The 18,758-nt window shown below is 47.0% G+C and overlaps 1 protein-coding gene across 1 annotated transcript in view; it reads right to left on the minus strand.

Annotated features, from left to right (window-relative positions):
• FRAS1 (Fraser extracellular matrix complex subunit 1) overlaps window positions 1-14,457 on the minus strand; it is a 105,292-nt gene extending 90,835 nt beyond the window's left edge. The window contains exons 1-2 of the mRNA XM_031504663.3: window positions 14,291-14,457; window positions 12,022-12,053 (exon numbers count right to left, since the gene is read on the minus strand). Coding sequence (XP_031360523.3) covers window positions 12,022-12,053; window positions 14,291-14,351 — 93 coding nt within the window. The 5' untranslated portion in view covers window positions 14,352-14,457. The remainder of the gene's footprint in view (window positions 1-12,021; window positions 12,054-14,290) is intronic.
• Window positions 14,458-18,758: the final 4,301 nt, after the last annotated feature.

The raw sequence follows: 18,758 nt of genomic DNA on the forward strand, positions 1-18,758 counted from the left end.
GAGGATTCCTTTTTTTTAACTTCCCACAGAGTATTTTCCTTTTCTACCATCATCATCCCATCCCATTTTGCATAGATTACAGCCCTGCTTTGGCATTTGTTTGATGAAGTTTACACAACATTAGAGGCACTTGATTTAGCTGCCACAGCCACCATCTGTAATTAATCCTCCCAGGAGCCAGGGCGCTGCACAGCTTGTTCCTGCAGGCTGGGTTTCTAATGTGGAACAAGCTTATGACCTCCATAATTCTGCTCTCCCATCAGTTTAATGCCATCATAACTCCTAGGCATTCATTTGGGCACTCACCCCAGCTGGTGGAGAACAAGACCCACGGGGAGAGAGTGTAAATCAACTGGATGTTACCAGCAGGTGGGAAGGATGCTTTTCCCTCCTTCCTTTCCCTTTTCCCAGAGCAAGGAATAAAGCAGTACACAATGATTTGGCCATTTCTGTATATATTGCTCTTATTCAGCAAGAGTTACGTGCAAGCAAGATACACCTTTTAATCCTGGGACAGGAGTGGGCTTTACCTTCTACTCTCAGACAAGGAGTATCAGTGGAGCAAGACAGAATTCCCTCAGCTTCCCCTTTGGTGTAAGGTGAAAAGGCAGGTGAGATGTACACTGCACCTTTCCCACAAAACTGTCCCTGTGCCACTGCACTTCCACAGATCCCACCCCAAAACCGCCTGGTTTGTAATGCAAGGGGGCCCGTGCCGCTTGACTCTGCTAAGAAATAAATTAATTCTTGACTCTAGTCCAAAAACTGCAGTTTATCAAAACAGTAACTTTCAGGGGGGAAAAAAAGCCAGCCATGATTTAAAGATTTCTAGTGATACAGAATAATTCATAGTACACGTCAGGAAACCGTTCCAATGATTTCCAATCTCCACAGTAGAAGTCTACCTAGTTCCTAAGCTGAATTTATCTAGCTTTCATTTTCTGGCTCCTCCATTCTCTTATGGGTAGAAGAGGGTTATTTATAATAATTTCTGTTCCCTCTGTAACATTCTACAAATTACCCCTTAACTTTCCCTTTGAGAACTGGTGCAGACAGAGCTCAAGTCCTTTGTAATGAGGAATCGTGACCCTCTTCTGGACCCTCTCCATCCTTGTGCATCCCCCCCTAATCTCGCCACAAATGAACAGTGAAAAATCAGATTAACACTCCTCCAGCTGTGACAACAATGCCAAATACCCAGCTCATGTAACACTGCTCCCCCTGAATTGTAAGCCCCTGATACTCACAGAGGAATTTTATCACGCCTTAACACTCTAGTCTTAACACACCAGGAATCCCCAAAAGGTTTTACAGAATCACAGAACCATGGAATCCCTTAGGGTGGAAAAGACCTTCAGGATCATGGAGTCAAACCATCGACCCAGCACTGCCAAAGCCACCACTAACCCATGGCCCCAGGTGCAGCATCCACATGGCTTTTAGACCCCTTCAGGATGGGGACCCCACCACTGCACTGGGCAGGTTGTCTCCATGACTGGCCACTGTTTCACTGAAGAAATTTTCCCTACATTTCAATGAAAACACCCCCTGGTGCAACTTGAGGCCATTTACTCTTGTTCTGTCACTCTGACCCCCCCTGTCAAGATGCTGAGCTCCCTCAGTTGCTCCTCACCAGACCTGTGCTCCAGATCCATTCTGTTCCCTGGACATGTCCCAGCCCCTCTGTCTTCCTTGGAGCCAGGAGCCCAAAATTGTCCCCAGGGGTGCAAGGTGGGGCCTAACCAACGGCCACAGGGACAGTCACTGTCCTGGTCCTGTTGGTCCATTATTTCCAGTAAAAGCCAGGATGTTTGTATCCTCTACTCAGATGTAATATATCATAATGTGAGGGGTTTTTTTTTGTAAATAATACTGAAGGGTAGCTCTTTTTCCCCCTTTCAGAAAGCTTGCAGACCCCCCTCTAATTCACCCCTGCCTGCAACCAGTTCTTTGGGACCAGAAACAAACCCACCATTGGCCCTGGCCTCTGGGGCAAGATAAGAAGGAATGAATGCTTTTGCAGTAGATTCCCCAGCTAAGCTGTTATCCATGCCCAAAGGACTCATGTGCAAACATGTTTCGTGACTCCATGCCATAAATCACTGCTTTCCAAAGCAAACCCAGCTTTGTATTTGTTTTGTGCACAAATCTGGGTGAGACAGACAACGAGGAGCAAGCCCTGAGCTTCTGAACCTCTCCACAGAGGGTTCCCTTAAACAAATGGGGTTTCCTCTCTGTGGGACTGGGACATGTCCTGCTCTGAGGAAATTAGGATTGGTACAGATCCAAGCCACACCAGAAGGGTTTTTTTCTCTCCCAAATACTTTCATCTACAACTCCAGCAAAGGTGACAGGTTAATCAGAGCTGGCCTAAATTCTGAATCAAAAACTTTTGGAAAAAACCTATTTTGAAAGCAAACAAAAAGCAAAACAAAAAGTTGATGCACAGCCTTTTCTGCTTGATAAATTCTGCAGGACTTTTCTGCAGTTTCTTTTTTTTTTTTTTTAATGCTATTCCAAGGAACTACCCAAAATACTGCCTTTACCAACAGTCACTCTTCAGATCTGGTGTGCACAAAATGAACAGCAAAACAGCTGGCAGAAAACAAACCTCCAGCAAACCTGAGGGCAAGAAATACATCAACCACTGCTTAGTTCAGCTTCCAAGTTGTCTTTTTTTTTTTTTTTTTAAGGGCACACACAGCTTGCCCAAAGTTAGATACAGGAGGCGCACACCTGCTTTTAACACTTCAAAGAGTCAGGGTGGGTGCCCCTTGCTGATCTTCTCCTACAGGATTTAAACTCTGAATGTGTAAAATCCACAGGAAAGGCTTTTTCTTTCCCTAGGCCTCTAAAAAATGAGATGAAATTGGAAACAGGCTCCTGTAAGCGCAGCTATTTAAAAGTACAATGCAAAAAAAAAAAAAAAAAGTAAGATGCCTGCAAGAACTTTTATTTATTCATATACATTCTCACATTGAAATGCCAGGGAAAACACTAGGAGAAGGAACTTCCCTATAGAAAAAACCCTTGTCACTGATAAGATTGAAAATTTACTCCCTGTGTAAAGGATACCAAAATATTCTTGCACACTAATCCCACCGCACTGCTCTCGTTTCAAGGTCCCCACATGGACAACATGGTCAACAAAGTAGCATTTTAGCACTTGGAACACAAGGAGGCCAAAAGCTCATCAGAAAATCCTCTGGAAGTCTGTGTAAAGTGGTGATTAGGAGAAAGGGGAAATGAGGGGAGGCAAGAGAAAAATGCAGTTTTGTTCGGATTCCTATAATACCATTTTCCAACTCCTTCAGACACATTGGGATCATCACCTTCCCAGCGACCAAAGTGACAGTGCAAAGAGAGAAAATAAACCCCAAGTCAAGGACCTCGTTTGACTTCTCAGTGGCCACAGCAAGTGCCTTGCCAGGAAACAGAGACACGAACAAAAGCACAGCTGGGAGCTGCTCCCAGGGAAGCCAGAGAAAAAGCACAGATGGATTTCCAGCACTCCGAGTGCCTGGGAAGGCAAGGATAATCCTCTTTGACTGGAGCAAGAGTAACCCCGCTGCAACTGCTGCAGGAACAGGCACAGAGCACAAACCACAGCCCTTCCTGCCCAGCTCAGTCACGAGAACATCACCTGGACACTGAACCCACACCCGGGACACCAGAATGGGTGCAGCAAAGACCTTGCCAATCCCCCAGCACCTCTGGTATTCCAGCCTGGATTGCAGCCTCTGGATGCCAGAGCACGCTGTCCCTCACAAAAGTGGTTCAGAAGCACAAGAATCACACAGGGAACTGCATTCCCAACTGGGGCAGCTGAGCATTAGGGTGTCTAAATGCAGCATGTGAAGGGAATCTCCATCCCACCTTTAACACATTCCCCAAAGCCAGCTTCCTCTCTAATGGAGAGAAGATCCAATGCCAAATCATTTATGTGTGTAGGCAGGAGCTTCACATGTCGGGCCAAGACAAGGTAAAAAAATAGAGACAGGGCAGCAGCTGGTCTTGCTGCAAATCCCTTAAGGGAAGTCAGAAGGCAGACCTATGCTCTCTCTGGAAAATGCCAACTGGCAAGGCCATGGCCAGCCTGCAGGCCTGCTGCATGAAATGAGCTCAGTGCCTGGAAGGCTGACTGCCAGCGCCAGGGTCAAGTGCTCAGCTGGGAAAATGCCCAGCTCCACAACATCAAAGCAGCTGCAGCACTTACAGTAGCTCAGGACTCGGGAGCACAGGAATGCAGGCTCCCCAGATAGAAATGTGTTTCCATAAGCCTCACCTCCAGCTTCCCTGCAAGGCTGCAAGCTGGCAGGGCTGCAAACCCCACCTAAATCACTCGGGCACCGCTTTCCAGAGACTGAAAGATGAAGCAGGGGAACAGCTCTCCCTGCCAGCACAGGCGGATATGTCTCATTTTTCTGGCCTGCCAGCATTCCTCACACAACCCCGCTCTGTCACCCTGCACAGATGCTGCTGTCAACACAACCTCAGGGAGGTTTCCCAACAGGAATCCCAACAAATCACAGCTTTGCTGCTTCCACGTGGTCACAGCTGAGGGTCTGGGTGCCAGCTGAAAGGTGGCTCTGCTGTTTCAGGTGCCATCGCTGGCTGATGTGGCTTCTACCTCAGAAAAGCACAGACATTAAATATCCAAAGCCTTTAAAACATTAGTGGAACCATCTAAAGGGGGAAAGGCTCCATTACCAAGGTTATTTTTTCAGAGGTTGTTGCACGAGATGTGATGGATTTCACCAGATGCTCTCATCATTTCTACTGCAGTGCTTGATAAAACAGCATCTATAAATAAACTAAAAACCCAATGAATTACAGAAGCATGAAATGACTTCAGAAAGATTAGAAACACGCTGCCACCATACAGAATGCACTAAAAATACTGAGTGTAGTGACCTCACAGCACCTTTTATGTAGCCCTACAGCTGATTTTAAGAAGGAGGTTACTTACTGAGGCTGCCAGATGAGGAATTATCATCTCTTCTCTCTGAACATGTGGATTTAGCAGCTATTTGTAGAGGCTAATGAAGGCATCTGTATAAACAGGATGATGAGGAGAAGATTTGACCTTGAAAATCAGATCAGGTAGACCTGCAGAACAAAATGCCTGTTCCTACCCTGGACTAAAAAGAGGGAAATGATCACATATGAACAAACTGCAGGTTCTCTGTGCTAAATTCCAATCCAGCATTTTCTTCACAAAGCCACAGGCTCAAAAACATCAAGCACTCCTTGCTAATAAGCAGTGAAAGCCCAGCAAAAATATTTTGCTTAGAAAGCGTCATTCCCAGTTAATTCTTGCTACTAATATTTCCTATTTTAATGAGGGAAATCAGCATCACCATAATAATGTACAAACTGGTGATGAGAGGGCTTCATGTCACAAATCAGTGCCTCTGGCAGCCCAGACACACCCGGTGCCCACAGCCAGCTCTGACCAGACAGAAATGCCATCCAAGGGACAACACAGGATGCTGATCCCAGCAGGAAAAGCAGCTGAACTGCACAGCTCCCTCCTAGGCTGCAAAATCTCATGGATGATGCTTTTCCTAGGGATTTCAAGAGGCTTGCCTCTGATCTCACAGAAACTTCAGTGCCCAAAGCAAGAAGAAGTGACAGTCTTACATCTTGTGAGCTTAGATCTTCCCCCACAAAATGAGGTCAGAGGAGAAGGAAGGATCTGTGGTAACTCCAGCACATTACTCTCCGAAGAGTGAAGCCTTACCACTCTTCTAAAGCCAGCAAATCCTTCTGAAACCCCCTGCAAAGGATCCTGTGACTAGAGAAACTCTGTGGTGCACAGCAGGATGTACACAGGGTGGTTAAAGCCACATAATCTTCCACAAGAAACAGCAGGACCACTGTTGAATTAATTAAGTCTGCTCAGAAACATCAAAGTATAAAGGGACAAGACAGAAAAGGAACCCCCAATATTACAGAGGGAAATGACTTTGAAATCCATTCTCCTTTTACCATGCTGATGGGTCCCAGCTATCCTGTGTCATCACAGATACACCTGTTAATCACACACCACACATCCATAGGCTCCATCCCTAGATTGCATTCAAGCCTCCAAAAACCTCTTAGGAAGTAAAATTACAGCATGAAAAAAAAAAAAAACAAACACTGCAAAACACTGCCATGCAGTCATGGCCAGACTTCTCTTAGGTAAAAAGGCTTAAAGCCTAAATTCTGGGACAAATTCTCCTCAATTTTTAATCAACTGTATCTCAATTGGTTCCATTTTATCTAATATTAAGTCTCCCAATGTCTTTGGAAGTAACATATTCGACTTTGCTTTGTCCTAAGGATTTCATTAAAATTTAAACAGGTTTTCATTAAGTTTATTGCTTCATTGAGGGAATTTTTGTTTTAAGTAGAACATGGAAAAGAGGTCTAGGAATTACCCTTTATGCCACTCGATGGAGGTACATAAGTAATTTTTGGTTTTGAAGATTTCCATTTAACAGCAGATTGAGGCACTTTTAGGATTCCCTTTTCATAACCACGGTGGTCTCACAGTTTCACTGAGAAATCAAGACAGAAAGGAGTAGATGCAATTTTTAAGTGCCTCCAATTTAAAACCAAACCCAGGTTTTCAAAATGGAACACTTTTAGAATTTTTATTTTTTAAACTAACAACAAAAAATTAACCCACTTGAATAAAAGCATAGCAAGTTATTTCTACTCTGCAACACTGAGAATTCCTGAGGCACTCAAGAAAATTACATACATAGAAGAATCCATAAAACTGCAAAAAAAAAGAAAAGTGGGAAAGAAATTGCTAACAAGTTTGCTCATGTTTTCCCCTGAAACCGATTTTCCAGGCTCGACGCATAAAAGGATTTACAGCATCCACTAACTCAGAACTGTCTCTTGGCATGTCAGTAATGACAACTGTGTCTCCAGCAGCAGAAGCTTTCCATAATTAAACAACCAACCCTGTGTTTCCTCTGAAAATTTAAATAGCCATGAACCACAACACCTGATGTATGGCATCTCAGCCTTGAGCTGGCTGAGCACCCAATGACCGTGACCAGATCTATTCAGGCAGGACAACAGGTGAATTCCCAGGGAAGGAAAAGTTCAAGGTTTTCAGGGAGCCATTCTGTTAGAAACAAGATCTCTGGTTTGATAACCAAAAGGTTCAAAGTTTCTTACCTTTGCTATCCTTCAGCTCCTGTTGATGTCCCCAAAAATTTATTACACTTCAACTAAAACTTCCCAGTTTTCAGCCTGCAAGAAGTTTCATTTTGATCTCCATAAAACACATGCAAAGCACGTTAGGAAACTAACTTTATTTTTTTTGAGTAGCAAAACATCTGGTTTAAAATTATTCAGATTAATCCGGGAAGAAGTCATGTTCAGGATTTATCTTTTGAGGGAGGAGGGAGAGGATTTTTTTTCCCCAGGCTGATCCTCAGAAACACAGAGCCTAGCACTCTCCTCTAGCTGCAGCATGGCAGCTGGTAATATAATGATCCTTTGGATGCTGAGCTCCTGGGGTTAGTGAGAGGATTCATTACAGAACGACTCCGGAGTAGATACAATGATTACAAAATTGAGTGTTTTATCCTAAAAGGCCTCCTTAATCTACAGCTCAGCAATAAACCACAGCACAAGGAGAATTACAGCAGCCTTCCCAGGCAAGTCTGCTGCCTGCATTCCCACTGGAAGCTACCCAGTATGCCTGGCAGAAATATTGGCATCCTGGCATCACAAACTTCAGAGCACCACGTGGCTCCTGCCAGCCCTTCCCCAGGCTGACATAAAATCAATGCACCCAGCTGGGAAGAGCTTCAGATTTGGGAGTTTTTGTCTTCCTGAAAGTGCCAAAGAGTATCTTGGGTGAATTCAGTGGTTAAAATGGCATCAACTGCAGACATGATGTTTGCTGAAAAAGCACAGGGAATGATTTATCCTAGACAACATTGAACAAACTACCTATAATGGCATTTTTGATGGGAATTATCCAAGGGGGAGGGAAAAAGAAACACAATGAAACCACCCTAGAGATGAGAAATTCCACATGGGACCGCTGTCCAGACACAGCAGTCCAATTTTGCCTAAGGTTTACAATTTCAAAAGCCTGAGAGGGCATTCAGTTCCTTTTAACTTCTTCACCCCCAAATGTTCAATTTGCCAGGCAAGTGGGGATCCACTTTCCTCAGTCATCTTGCAAAACCCTTAAGCTCTTTGGAGATCACTGAGAATGTACAGCAAAGTTGTAAAAATTCTCTTATCAATTAATTAGGCATTGCAACCCCTCCTCTAAAGAGAAAATGCAAATGGGAATCCTGACCAAGGGAGCTCGCTGGGATGGAAAATGTCAAACAGGGCAGCTCTTGTAAAGATCCTGATCTCCAAATAGAGCTGATGCCAGATGACCTTCCACAACACTGTAAGGATTAAGGCATGAGTCTTTCACCAGCAGGATGGAGAAGAAAGGCCTCTGGAGAAGAACATCACAGCCAGCAGACACACCCAAATCCAAGGGGAACAGCCCGGAGTCTCAGATTCAAGCTCAAAAGCCCCACAACTCCCAGAATTCTCTTGTCGTTTATTAATTTCTCCAGGTTTATGAATTTCTCCTACCCAAAGCAAAGAGAAGCTGTTTTAAAACCCCTTCTGCAAAAAGCCCTGCCTGTACCTGACTGATTAGGAAGAGAAACCCATGGATTCCAACATGGGGCCAAAGGCTGCTCTTAAAGGTGCACGGACAACTGAAGAGGGGCACAACTTCACTGCTGGGCTCTGGACTGCTGGAATATGAGACCCAAAAAGCAAAAAAAGAAGGAGAAAGAACAATTTCTGAGCAGTGAGTGTACTGTGAAGAAACACAGACACGTCCACATGCACGGAGAGGCTGGAGAGAGGAGGGAAGGGGATGATAAATTCCATGCAGCTGCAGCCTGCTGTGCAATACCTGGTGAGATAAATCTCCTCAGGGTAAGCAGAGACATTGGCTGGGTGCTCCACTGGCAGCAGGGCAAGTGTGCTTGGTGCAGGGCACTGCCTCAGCCCTGCCCAGACACACCATGGAAAGGGACGTGCCTCTCCAGGTGCCACTGCTGCTCCCAGACACCGGGGCTGTGGATCTGAGCCCCTGCCCAGCTCAGGGGGAACTGAGAGATGCTGCTTCTGCATGAGGATGCACTTGCTTGGCCAAGAAGATGACACTTAGAACCACTAAGGTAAAAAAGAAAATTTATGTATTAAAATGTCTTCCTCTGTCCCCTTCATTTGCTGATGAAGGGACAAAAACTCATTTTGTCCTCAGGCGAAAACTCTTACATCGATGGTTCTTTTACCTGGGACCACGAAATAAAGAGCCTATCCCCATCCCTCTGTATTTTACTGCTGTTTTCAAGGAACACAAAGAAGGAACACACATGCAGCACACTCTTGATACAAAAAATCACTTTTATTTTTGATCCTCAGTTGATCCCAGTTTTCTGAAACCCACAAGCAAATGAGATTTGCTCCAGGAGAAGCACTGCATTACTGCATTAATAAATCTTAACTGCAAAACATTCATGTAAATCCAGAGGATGTAGTCCCAGGCTAAGTAGTGGCCTTGAAATCACATCATTTAAAAACAAAAATATCTTGACCATTGTAAGAGTTAACAAGCAAACCTTTCAACTGAAATATTCAATTCTGATCTCATTTTTCAGTAGTAACTTCTTACCTTTGTAATGAAATTTAAATGAAGCCCATTTTCCACTGCTAGTTTGACATATTCCCTAACCAGAAATGCTTTGCTCTTGCTAACATTTATTTTAAGTCACTGAATTTATTCAGAGTAGAAGCTCTCTGGAATGGGAGATTTGAAACTGGGGGGAGAAAGACCCCCAGCATTTTTTATTTATTACCTTTCCACTCTCATTTCTGTCCAGCACAAACTACTGATGGAAACAGAAATCTGATTTAAAAAGCATGAAATCAGAATTTCTTTAAAATTCTGACAACAAAATGCACACAGATATTTCAAAAGGAAATTTTTGGTAGAAGCACAACTACACTACCATTTACTATGAATTAAGCTAGGTTCACAATTTTTGACCCAAAGATTTAAAACATTTTCTTTCAAAAAATGCTTCTTTAGTGCTTTATGGTGTTAAAACCAAGCAGCCCATTTGTGTCTTAGGAAACTTCCAGAACAATCTAACCCAGAAATCCATCCTCAAGTGCACTACTAGCAGCTGGTGCCACAGACAACGTCCATGTTTTAAAGAGAACAAAATGGAAATGGATGTTGCTCAGCTGGACTTGTCCTTCCGTGCTTCAGCCTCCACCAGACACAAAGTCACTTTTCAAGTCACACTCACCATTCAAACCACCTCAAGGTGCTTTGAACCCCGTCCTTCCCCTCATCTTGGCAGGAGCCAGCTGGCAGAAAGACTCCAGCTTTTTGGATTTGCTCCACACCTCCCACACACCCCGAGACTTTCAGAGTGACATCAGTGTGTCTCCTCGTGGCCTGCAGCTAAGAAAAACTAACGTGGATTTTCCTAAGTAAAGGGAGCTGAAAACTCGCTGACAGGAGAAGCCAGAGGGAGGAACACCAAGCAGCTCAGCTGGGAATCACACTCGGGGAGGTGCTTTCCCTCAGAGCAAAGCCACAAACACGAGCTGATGCTGGACATACGTGGAGCTAAGTCAGTCAAGCAAGAGGCAGGACTTGTGCAGCCTTAACAATTCCAGCAGCCCTGCAGTGCCCGCATCGCTGCACTTAAAGGTTTGATTTATGCACCAAGGGTTTTCCAGGTGACTTCAGAGACTCCTGCAACAAACAGTGCTCCTACAATAACCCAGCTCACTTACAGCCAGTTCCACATGGAACCACACAGTGGCTTGGGAGGCACTCAGAGCCCAGCCAGTGCCACCCCTGCCATGGGCAGGGACACCTCCCCCAGATTCCAGGTTGCTCCTGGCCTTGGACACTTCCAGGGATCCAGGGGGAACCACAGCCTCTCTGGGCAGCCTGTGCCAGGGTCTCACCCCCTCACAGCCAATAATTCCTCTCCCAATACCCAATCTGAACCTACCCTCTCTGCTGGTTTGAATCCATTCCCCTTTGTCCTGTCACCCCATCCCTTTGAAACAGCCCCTCTCCATCTTTCTTTTATGTTCCCTTCAGGTCATCCCAAGGCTTCTCCTCTCCAGGCTGGACAATCCCAACTCTCTCAGCCTCTCCCCATGGAAGAGGTGCTCCATGCATCTCATCATCCCAGCCTCCTCTGCATCAAACAGGGAGAAAAATCCTGACTAGCAGGAGACACTGAAAGGAAACAGTGTTCCCAACCATCGTTTAAAACACAATAAAAAGTGGCTGCAGGTTTCTGTTGGGGCTGCCAGGACCCTCCGCAGTGCACCATTAAGAGGAGGAAACACATTTAGAAGCATTCCAGAGACACAAAGTAGCTCAGGCACCTCCTCTTAGCCCAGAGTACCAGAGCAAGGCAGACAAGTGTTACTGAGCAAAACACTGTTCATGAATACTTAAGAACTGTGATTCTTGTACCGAGTCACTCATGGATTACATTTCTAGAGACGCCAGAAAAGAAAATGTGTTTGGTTTATAAGGATCAGTCAGGGTACACCAGACTCACCGTGACCAGCTGAGGGGAAAAAGTGTTAAGCTGTCGTCATTAAGAGCTCATTAATTCAGGGAAAGAAGCACAGAACATATCCTGGCACTGCACTGATGTTTTTACACAGCACCACCTCCATCCTGCCTGGGACTGCACATCTGTGGCTACCAACACTCCAGAAATCCCTCACGTCTTTTCACCCAGTTAGACTGGCTGGGTCCAAAGGCTCAGGGAGAATTCCCAACTTCTCCAAGGAGAGGGGTGTGTGTTCTCCAGCAGACTGGAAGCTGCCAGACCTGTGACCTGCACCCTAGCCACAGGGGTGACAAAAAAGCAGGAACTGGAGTCAAGTCCAACAGCACCCTCTCCAACCCTTCCCCAGCACACCAGGTTTGAGCTCACCTACCTCAAATAAGAAGCCGTGGTAGACACAGGCACCTGAGGGACCAGAACAAAAACAAACCAGATTAGAAGCAAGTAACAGCAGCAGCACATCCTCCAGTGCACCTGCTCTGAACTGGGCAGCCACAAAAAAATGCAGTTTTGGGGCAGCTGGGCAATCTCTGGATAAGGGGCAGGACCTCTGGCATAGGTGGGCTCAAAAGGGCAGGGAGGAAAGAGGGGACCTGCCAAAATAACAGTGAGAAAAGCCAGTGTGAACCCCCACTCCTAAATCACTCCTGCATGGAAAACAGAACAGCCTCACAGGGCTGGCTCCTCCTGCCTCAGTTTCCCTGGCCCTGCTGGCTGAGAGAAAGCTTCTCCCAGCCAGAGGCAGGGGCACACCCAAGCACACCTGACATATTCCACCCCATTAATGAAATAAAAGCTTAGGAAGTAAAGCCACAAATAAGCTGAATGACAGCTCTTCTATTGATTTTCTGGGAAATGGTCGCTCTGGAGCAACTACGTGTGATCTGTCTCTCCCAAAAGCGTGAGGAGAATGCACAATCCAGAACAACCCAAGGAACTCCAAGATGAAAGGGGAAGTGTGGGAAAGGCTGCCTCGAGGGACCACCCAGAAAAGTCAGAATTTCCCTGTCAAAGAGTGGAGTTTCCTGAGAAATGCAGATTAGACCAATCTGTACAGAAAACCTGGGAGCTACACTTCTTGGAATCAAAAGCTCCTCCTTTGAGCTCGTCTTCAGCTCAGCTGCGAGTGGCTGTGGAGGCATCACTGGGAATTATCCTCCCTTGCCAAGAAGATGAGCCACAGGAGCCCAGCCACACTTCTCTCAAATTCAGCAAATAACTGTTCTTTTGGCAAGAGAACATAATTTCAAGGTTCATCATCCAGCTCTACCTCAAAGTTCAGTGCAAAACACAAGGTTACACATGATTAGAAAGCTTGGGGAGGAGGGAACCCCAAAAATTTAGTATCAGTTAGTTAAGGCCAGCACAAGCCATCTGTTTTACCTCTCCAGGGCTGGCTGCCTTTTCTTTTTAGCTCACTGACAGCTATAGTTGCTTAAAATACCAGTGTGCTCATCCCCTCCGGGGCCAGAGCAGGGAATAGAGACCATGCAGGACTAGAAAGCAAACTCACAAAGTCTGATCCTTCTTCCCCATGGAGGGCAAAGACACATCTCCCTCCTTTACAAGTTACCAAGGGAGACTAATATACAGCCCAACTTCACAGGACTTGGACAATCCTTAGTTACAAACAAATTTTACTTTTGTCCCCAGTTGTGGGCAAGCCAAACACACTACACACGTTAATTAAGGTCGCTATGCAACTGTGCCCTGATTTTCCATGAAACTCGAAGCCCCAGGTGTGATCAACACCTGTTGCAAAGCACACCTGAAAAGCATTCTACAAATTATGACTTTCACATAATGAAGCACCTAAAGAAGGAACCCCCAGATTTATTGCTGTGGTATTTTTGTGGGGGACATCTTGGATGCGGGTTGTTGGTAGTGTAATTTCCTGTTTTGAGAGCTTTTCTTTTTGGTGAAAGCGAAGTTCTGTCAGAGTGCTACCCAAGGAGTTAATAACCCAACCCCACACCTAGCAGCGCCTCAGCTCGCAGGCACATCGCTGATTTTAACCCTCAGCCAGCCGTGCCAAAGGGGAACCACGGTGGGGACAGAACTCGGGGAGAGCGCCGCTTCAGCAACCAACATCCTACAGCCGAAGGACAAGCTGGAAAACAGCAGCCCAAACTCCGAACAGCAGCAGCCTGCCCGCCCGGCACACCGACCCCGACCCCGGCGCGTCTCCCCGAGCGCTCCCACACAGCGCCAGGAGCGGGGCAGGGCTGCGGCCGGCTCCCCTCACGCTGCCCGGGCACCGAGCAGCTCCCGGCGCCGCATTCCCGAGCGCTCCGTGAGGGCTGCGGCTGGCGCTGCCCGCCCCTCAGCGCGGGCTGCGCGGCGGGCTCGCACAACTCCAGCCTGGGCACGGCCAAGCGCCGCCGCCTTCCCGCCCGGCGTCAGGGGCAGCCCGGCCGTGCCCGGAGCGGGACACGCGTTCCTCCGCGCCCGGGAGGAGCCGGGCACGGCTTCGCCCCGGTGCCCCTCAGCTCGCCGGTGGAGAAGCCGCCAAAATGGCGGGGGGCGGAGGCGGACCCCCGCCCGGGCCGGGAGCGCGGTGAGGGAGGCAGCGCCGTCCCGCGCGCAGGGGGAAAGGCGCCTCGGAGCGTTCTCCTCAGGGATCCCGCGGGAGGGCCACTCACCTGAGGCGGCGCGGAGCAGGAGCGGCAGCAGCAGCAGCACGGCGGCGCTCGGGGCGCCCATGGCCCGCGGCGGCGAGCAGCGAGCGCCGAGTGCCCGCCGGGCCCGCGGCAGGTGCCGGGGCAGCGCCTCGGCCCCGCCCCGCCGCCCAACTTGGCCCGCAGACAAAGGGGCAGCTCCGCGCCGCAGCCCGCCCGCCCCCCGCCCCGCCCTCCTTCCTCCCGGCACCGGAGCCTCTCCCGCTCCCCCTCCCCGAGGATTCTGGCTTCTCCCCCTTCCCCCCGCCGGCTACCTGGCGATGGAGCAGCCCCCAGTAATCCCGCAGCTGTGCCGGGATCAGGCAAAGCAAAGGGGTTTGTGTTGGACCTGGCCCCACTGACTTGAGCCATCCCGGCGGCTGGAAGGGAGAGGTCACCCTCTGGCCGGGGTTGGAAGCTGCTAATTGTGTTTTGGGGGTCAGGTTGGGTTGTAGGATTGTAACAGCAAGTATCAAAGCCTGGTCTGTTTCCGTGTCCGTTTCTTCTCGGAATGGCCGCTGCTTTGCTCTTCTTTCCTAGAGCAAATCCAAGCAAGAGTTAAAAGATTCAAAGGCTAGTAATCACAAATCAAACACTCAAACAAAAAAAAAAAAAAAATTAACAAAAAACAACAGAAACTTACGTTCAGCTGCTGCCCTTACAGTGTTTTCTTGCTTTAAGCACTTACACACACACAGTACTATGTCCACTCGAGAAAAGCTTCCCTTGTCACCCCCACCAGCACTACACACTCAACACATCTCGAAGCCAACGTTTCCAAATTAAAGTTTGGCTCCTACAAGTCGCCGGATAAAGAAAAACACCCCAAATTTAAAGTTACAGCCATTCCAAGCCCCAAATTAAAATGAACTCGGAAAGTGAGTTTATTTTTACTAGTCTGTGAATGAAATTTTTTTTTTTTTTTTTCCCTGCTGATTTCAGCATTCCTTCTTCATAGCAGTTGGTTGCACGGGGCTGGGCTGCTGCTGCTGCCTTCATCTCCTGCTTGCCCGATGAAATGCAATGAAATTTGATGAAATGGCAGCTCAATTTGACACCAACTCCCCGTAGTAACTCCATCTGCTCAGTTTCGATTCACTTCCTAATGAACACTAACATTTTGAACTCCAAACTGGAGGTCAGATTTTTAGGGGTGTTTTTTCCTCCCCAGGACTGTGTGCCTTTAATCGCTGTGCTGGAATTCCCACAGCAAACAATACACAAGCCCCAGGTCCCTTCTAACTCCTCAGGTGAAACTCTGGACAACTTCACCAAACTCAAAGAAGCACCAGCAAGAAAGAACAGGTGAAAATAATTAAAGCCAAACACACAGAGGGGTCAATAACTTCACAAAAATGTGTCAAGTCCATCTTTTAACCATTTGTGTTGTTCACCTTCCTGCTGCCGTTCTTTAGGCTTTTACAACTTGTTTCCCTAGTCCAGCTACAACCTCCTCCTCCCTATTTCTCCTACCTTCCTTCCTGCTGTTCTGACAACACTGCTCCAAAGACCCTGTTAAAAGTCACAACTCCAGACCCATAACTTAGATAATTCTGCAGATTTACCCATTCCACAATATGAATGGAGAGTTTTTCCCTCTAGCAAACGCTCATTTCCAGCATTTATCAAGTTTTGCACTTGGTGCAAAAGACTTGAAATTTTAAGAAATTCAAAGTTTGGTAAAGTTTTGTCTTTTGCATCCTTTTTAACACAAAAGCAGCATTTCTATTTTGAGTCTACTTACAGACTAGCAGCAACTAAAATTATAAAACAAGCTTCAGACTCTCTCAGGAGATATATGAGGTAGTTTAAAGGCTGAAAGTTTGAAGGGTACGACTTGAAAACCACTGAGGCAGCTGTCAGCTGCTGCCACGGATCTTGGAAATAATGGCACTAAAAGTCACTGGGGTTGTAGGAATAAACCACTTGCAGCCTCCCTTTTATCAAATCTCTAGGCAGAGCATTCTGCAAGTTGGTGCCAAAGAGCCATTTCTCCACTTGGCAAATCCCTGGCTGAAGAGACTGGAGCCAGACATACCTTGTGTTCCTGGAAAGCTGGGCATGTGCTGGCTCAGACTTCCACAGAACAGCTGGAGAAACATGGCTCTGAGAAGGATCCATCTCTGGCAAGGGAAGGAGCTTTTATCTGCATTCCCCACTTCCAGAATGCCTGACAGTTAAATATTTTTACAGGTTTTAACTGGGCTTTTTACAAAGTTTTTGATAAGCCTTTTTTTTAAATCCATGAGATTAGCCCCGGAAAACAACAGGGCATTGCAGTGTCACCACGTGTGACTTACTCCAGCATCTCCCAGTACCTGGCAATTTGGGAAGACTGCCATTTTCCTCTTGTTTTCCAAGCAGTCCTGCAGGTGACACACTGACAATTCTCCCTTCGTATCCTGGTGGGATGAAGCCTCTAGCCACCTGCAAGCTGAGGTAGTGACAGAAATAACTGCTTGGAGAATAATTATGTTTATCCCTGACAGTGTTTTTAGTCAGCCTCAAGAGCTTTTCCCACCCCTCTGTCCTATTTCAGTCAATCCAAGTTTTCCCACACGGACAGATTTTCAGCTGTGGCGTTAGCCTCTCCCAGAGTCTGGAGGCTGCCAAGACCACTGGCATTGCAGAACATGGATAATAAAACCATATTTAATCACTCAGAACACCCATCTCAGCACTAAAAACCTGTCAGCACTAAAACCCTGGTGGCAGCTGTAACATCCCTGCCCTGCTCCTCCAGCTGTGGCAGAACTCCCAAGCACAAGCCTTGTGAACTCAGCTTGACCCACAAGGATTCCAGATTTTTTGGAGTGCCACAAATCCCCCTACAAGTCCAGGTTGAGGCTGAGTGTCAGCCTAAACCCTGCACTCCCCACAACTGCACACAGGCTCCCAGGACAGCTTCTTCCTTCTTTGGGCAAATGTTTCTGCGTGCACTAAGCGTGAATCCCAGCTCTTCTCTTTACTTAAACTAACAGTTAGCAGGTTCAGATAAAACAAACCTAAGAGCCATCATACATCATCTGCAGTGCTAAAGGTGCTGCAGCACTCCCTCCCTCCCACAGTGACTTCCAGAAGCCAGCAGTGCCATTGCAGCCATGCTCTGTGTGACAATTAAAGGGATTTCTAAGGCACATGGGCCCAAGGACCACATGTACAGGTCCCACTCTGCATGTCTGGGGACTAAGCCCATTAAAGAGGAACCATCTCATGTTGTCTTCCTCCCTTCCATCTCTACCCCCCCATGCCAATCCAGCATTTCAGGACAAAAATAAGTCACAAGGCACTTAATAGCTTGTCCAGCACCGTTCCAGCATGGCACAGACCAGGGGCATTATTCCTTCAGCAATCAGCAACACGAGTTCAGAACTACACCTGAAACCTTGCTGACCTCATCAGCTGCTTCTCTTGCCCACCTGACCTCCAGAGGCACAGATTTCCCGTGTCCCCACAGTTCTGGGATTTTCCAAGCACAGATTCCTGCAGGAACATTTGTTGTTCTAGGCTTTTATTCTCTGAAAGCTTCTGATTTAAGCTCACCTGTGCATTTGTTTAAGCAACACTTTTATTTTTTTAAATCTACCCATCAAAGAGGGCAGGCCTATCTTTTCCCAAAATGGATAGTGAAGTCTTGGAAATAAGCCAAGAGAACAGAGGAAAAGTCAAAGAAATCTATGCAGACAATACCACAGGCTGTGCTTTTCTATACCACCAGATGTAGAAAACGTTCACATTCAAATTGCTCCTTTTGGGTCACAACCATTGAAATGCCTCATAATATCCCTTACATGTGTAATTCCTTAGAAATAAAGATATTCAAGTGCACTGGCATTGCTTTTCCCACTTAAAACATAGAAAGTCTATTAGATCAGTATGCAACCTTCCTATACACACCTTAAAGGGAATTTTTGGATCAAACTCTGAGCAAACAACCAAAAATAATCAGCGTGGCCTGACAGGAATTGGTCACCCTGACTGACAGCAGCCAAATGCTGCCGAGGGGAGCTAAAAGAATTTCCATGCAGACAGATCCTGGTAACCTCTTGGAAAAACCTCCAATAATAGGAATGATTCGAAACCTTTCCAGATTTGGACCAGCTCATCCCTGTGGTAAACAGCCAGTCCTTTCTGAGACCATCTTACATTTCGGGGTGCAGCTTTATGAACACGTGTTCAACAACAGAGCCCCCCAAAAAACCCACCCCAGGAAAAATTCCAACGCCTACACAGGCGGGAAGGGCGGGAGCGCCATCTCCTGGAAGGAAAGCAGAAACCACCGGGAAAGAGAGCCGGTTCTCCAGCTGGCATTCCAGAAAACCAGGTGAGGAAAACACATCAGGGCACAGTGCACGTTGGCTCCCCCTCACAAAACACACCCGATTCTTCCTTAGGAAAAAACACCTGCTCGGTTCTGGTAACAGGCTCCTGTTTGTGACAACATTACACCGAA

Source organism: Lonchura striata, chromosome 4, assembly GCF_050655825.1.
Source record: "Lonchura striata isolate lonStrDom1 chromosome 4, ASM5065582v1, whole genome shotgun sequence".
Lineage (NCBI taxonomy): Eukaryota > Metazoa > Chordata > Aves > Passeriformes > Estrildidae > Lonchura > Lonchura striata.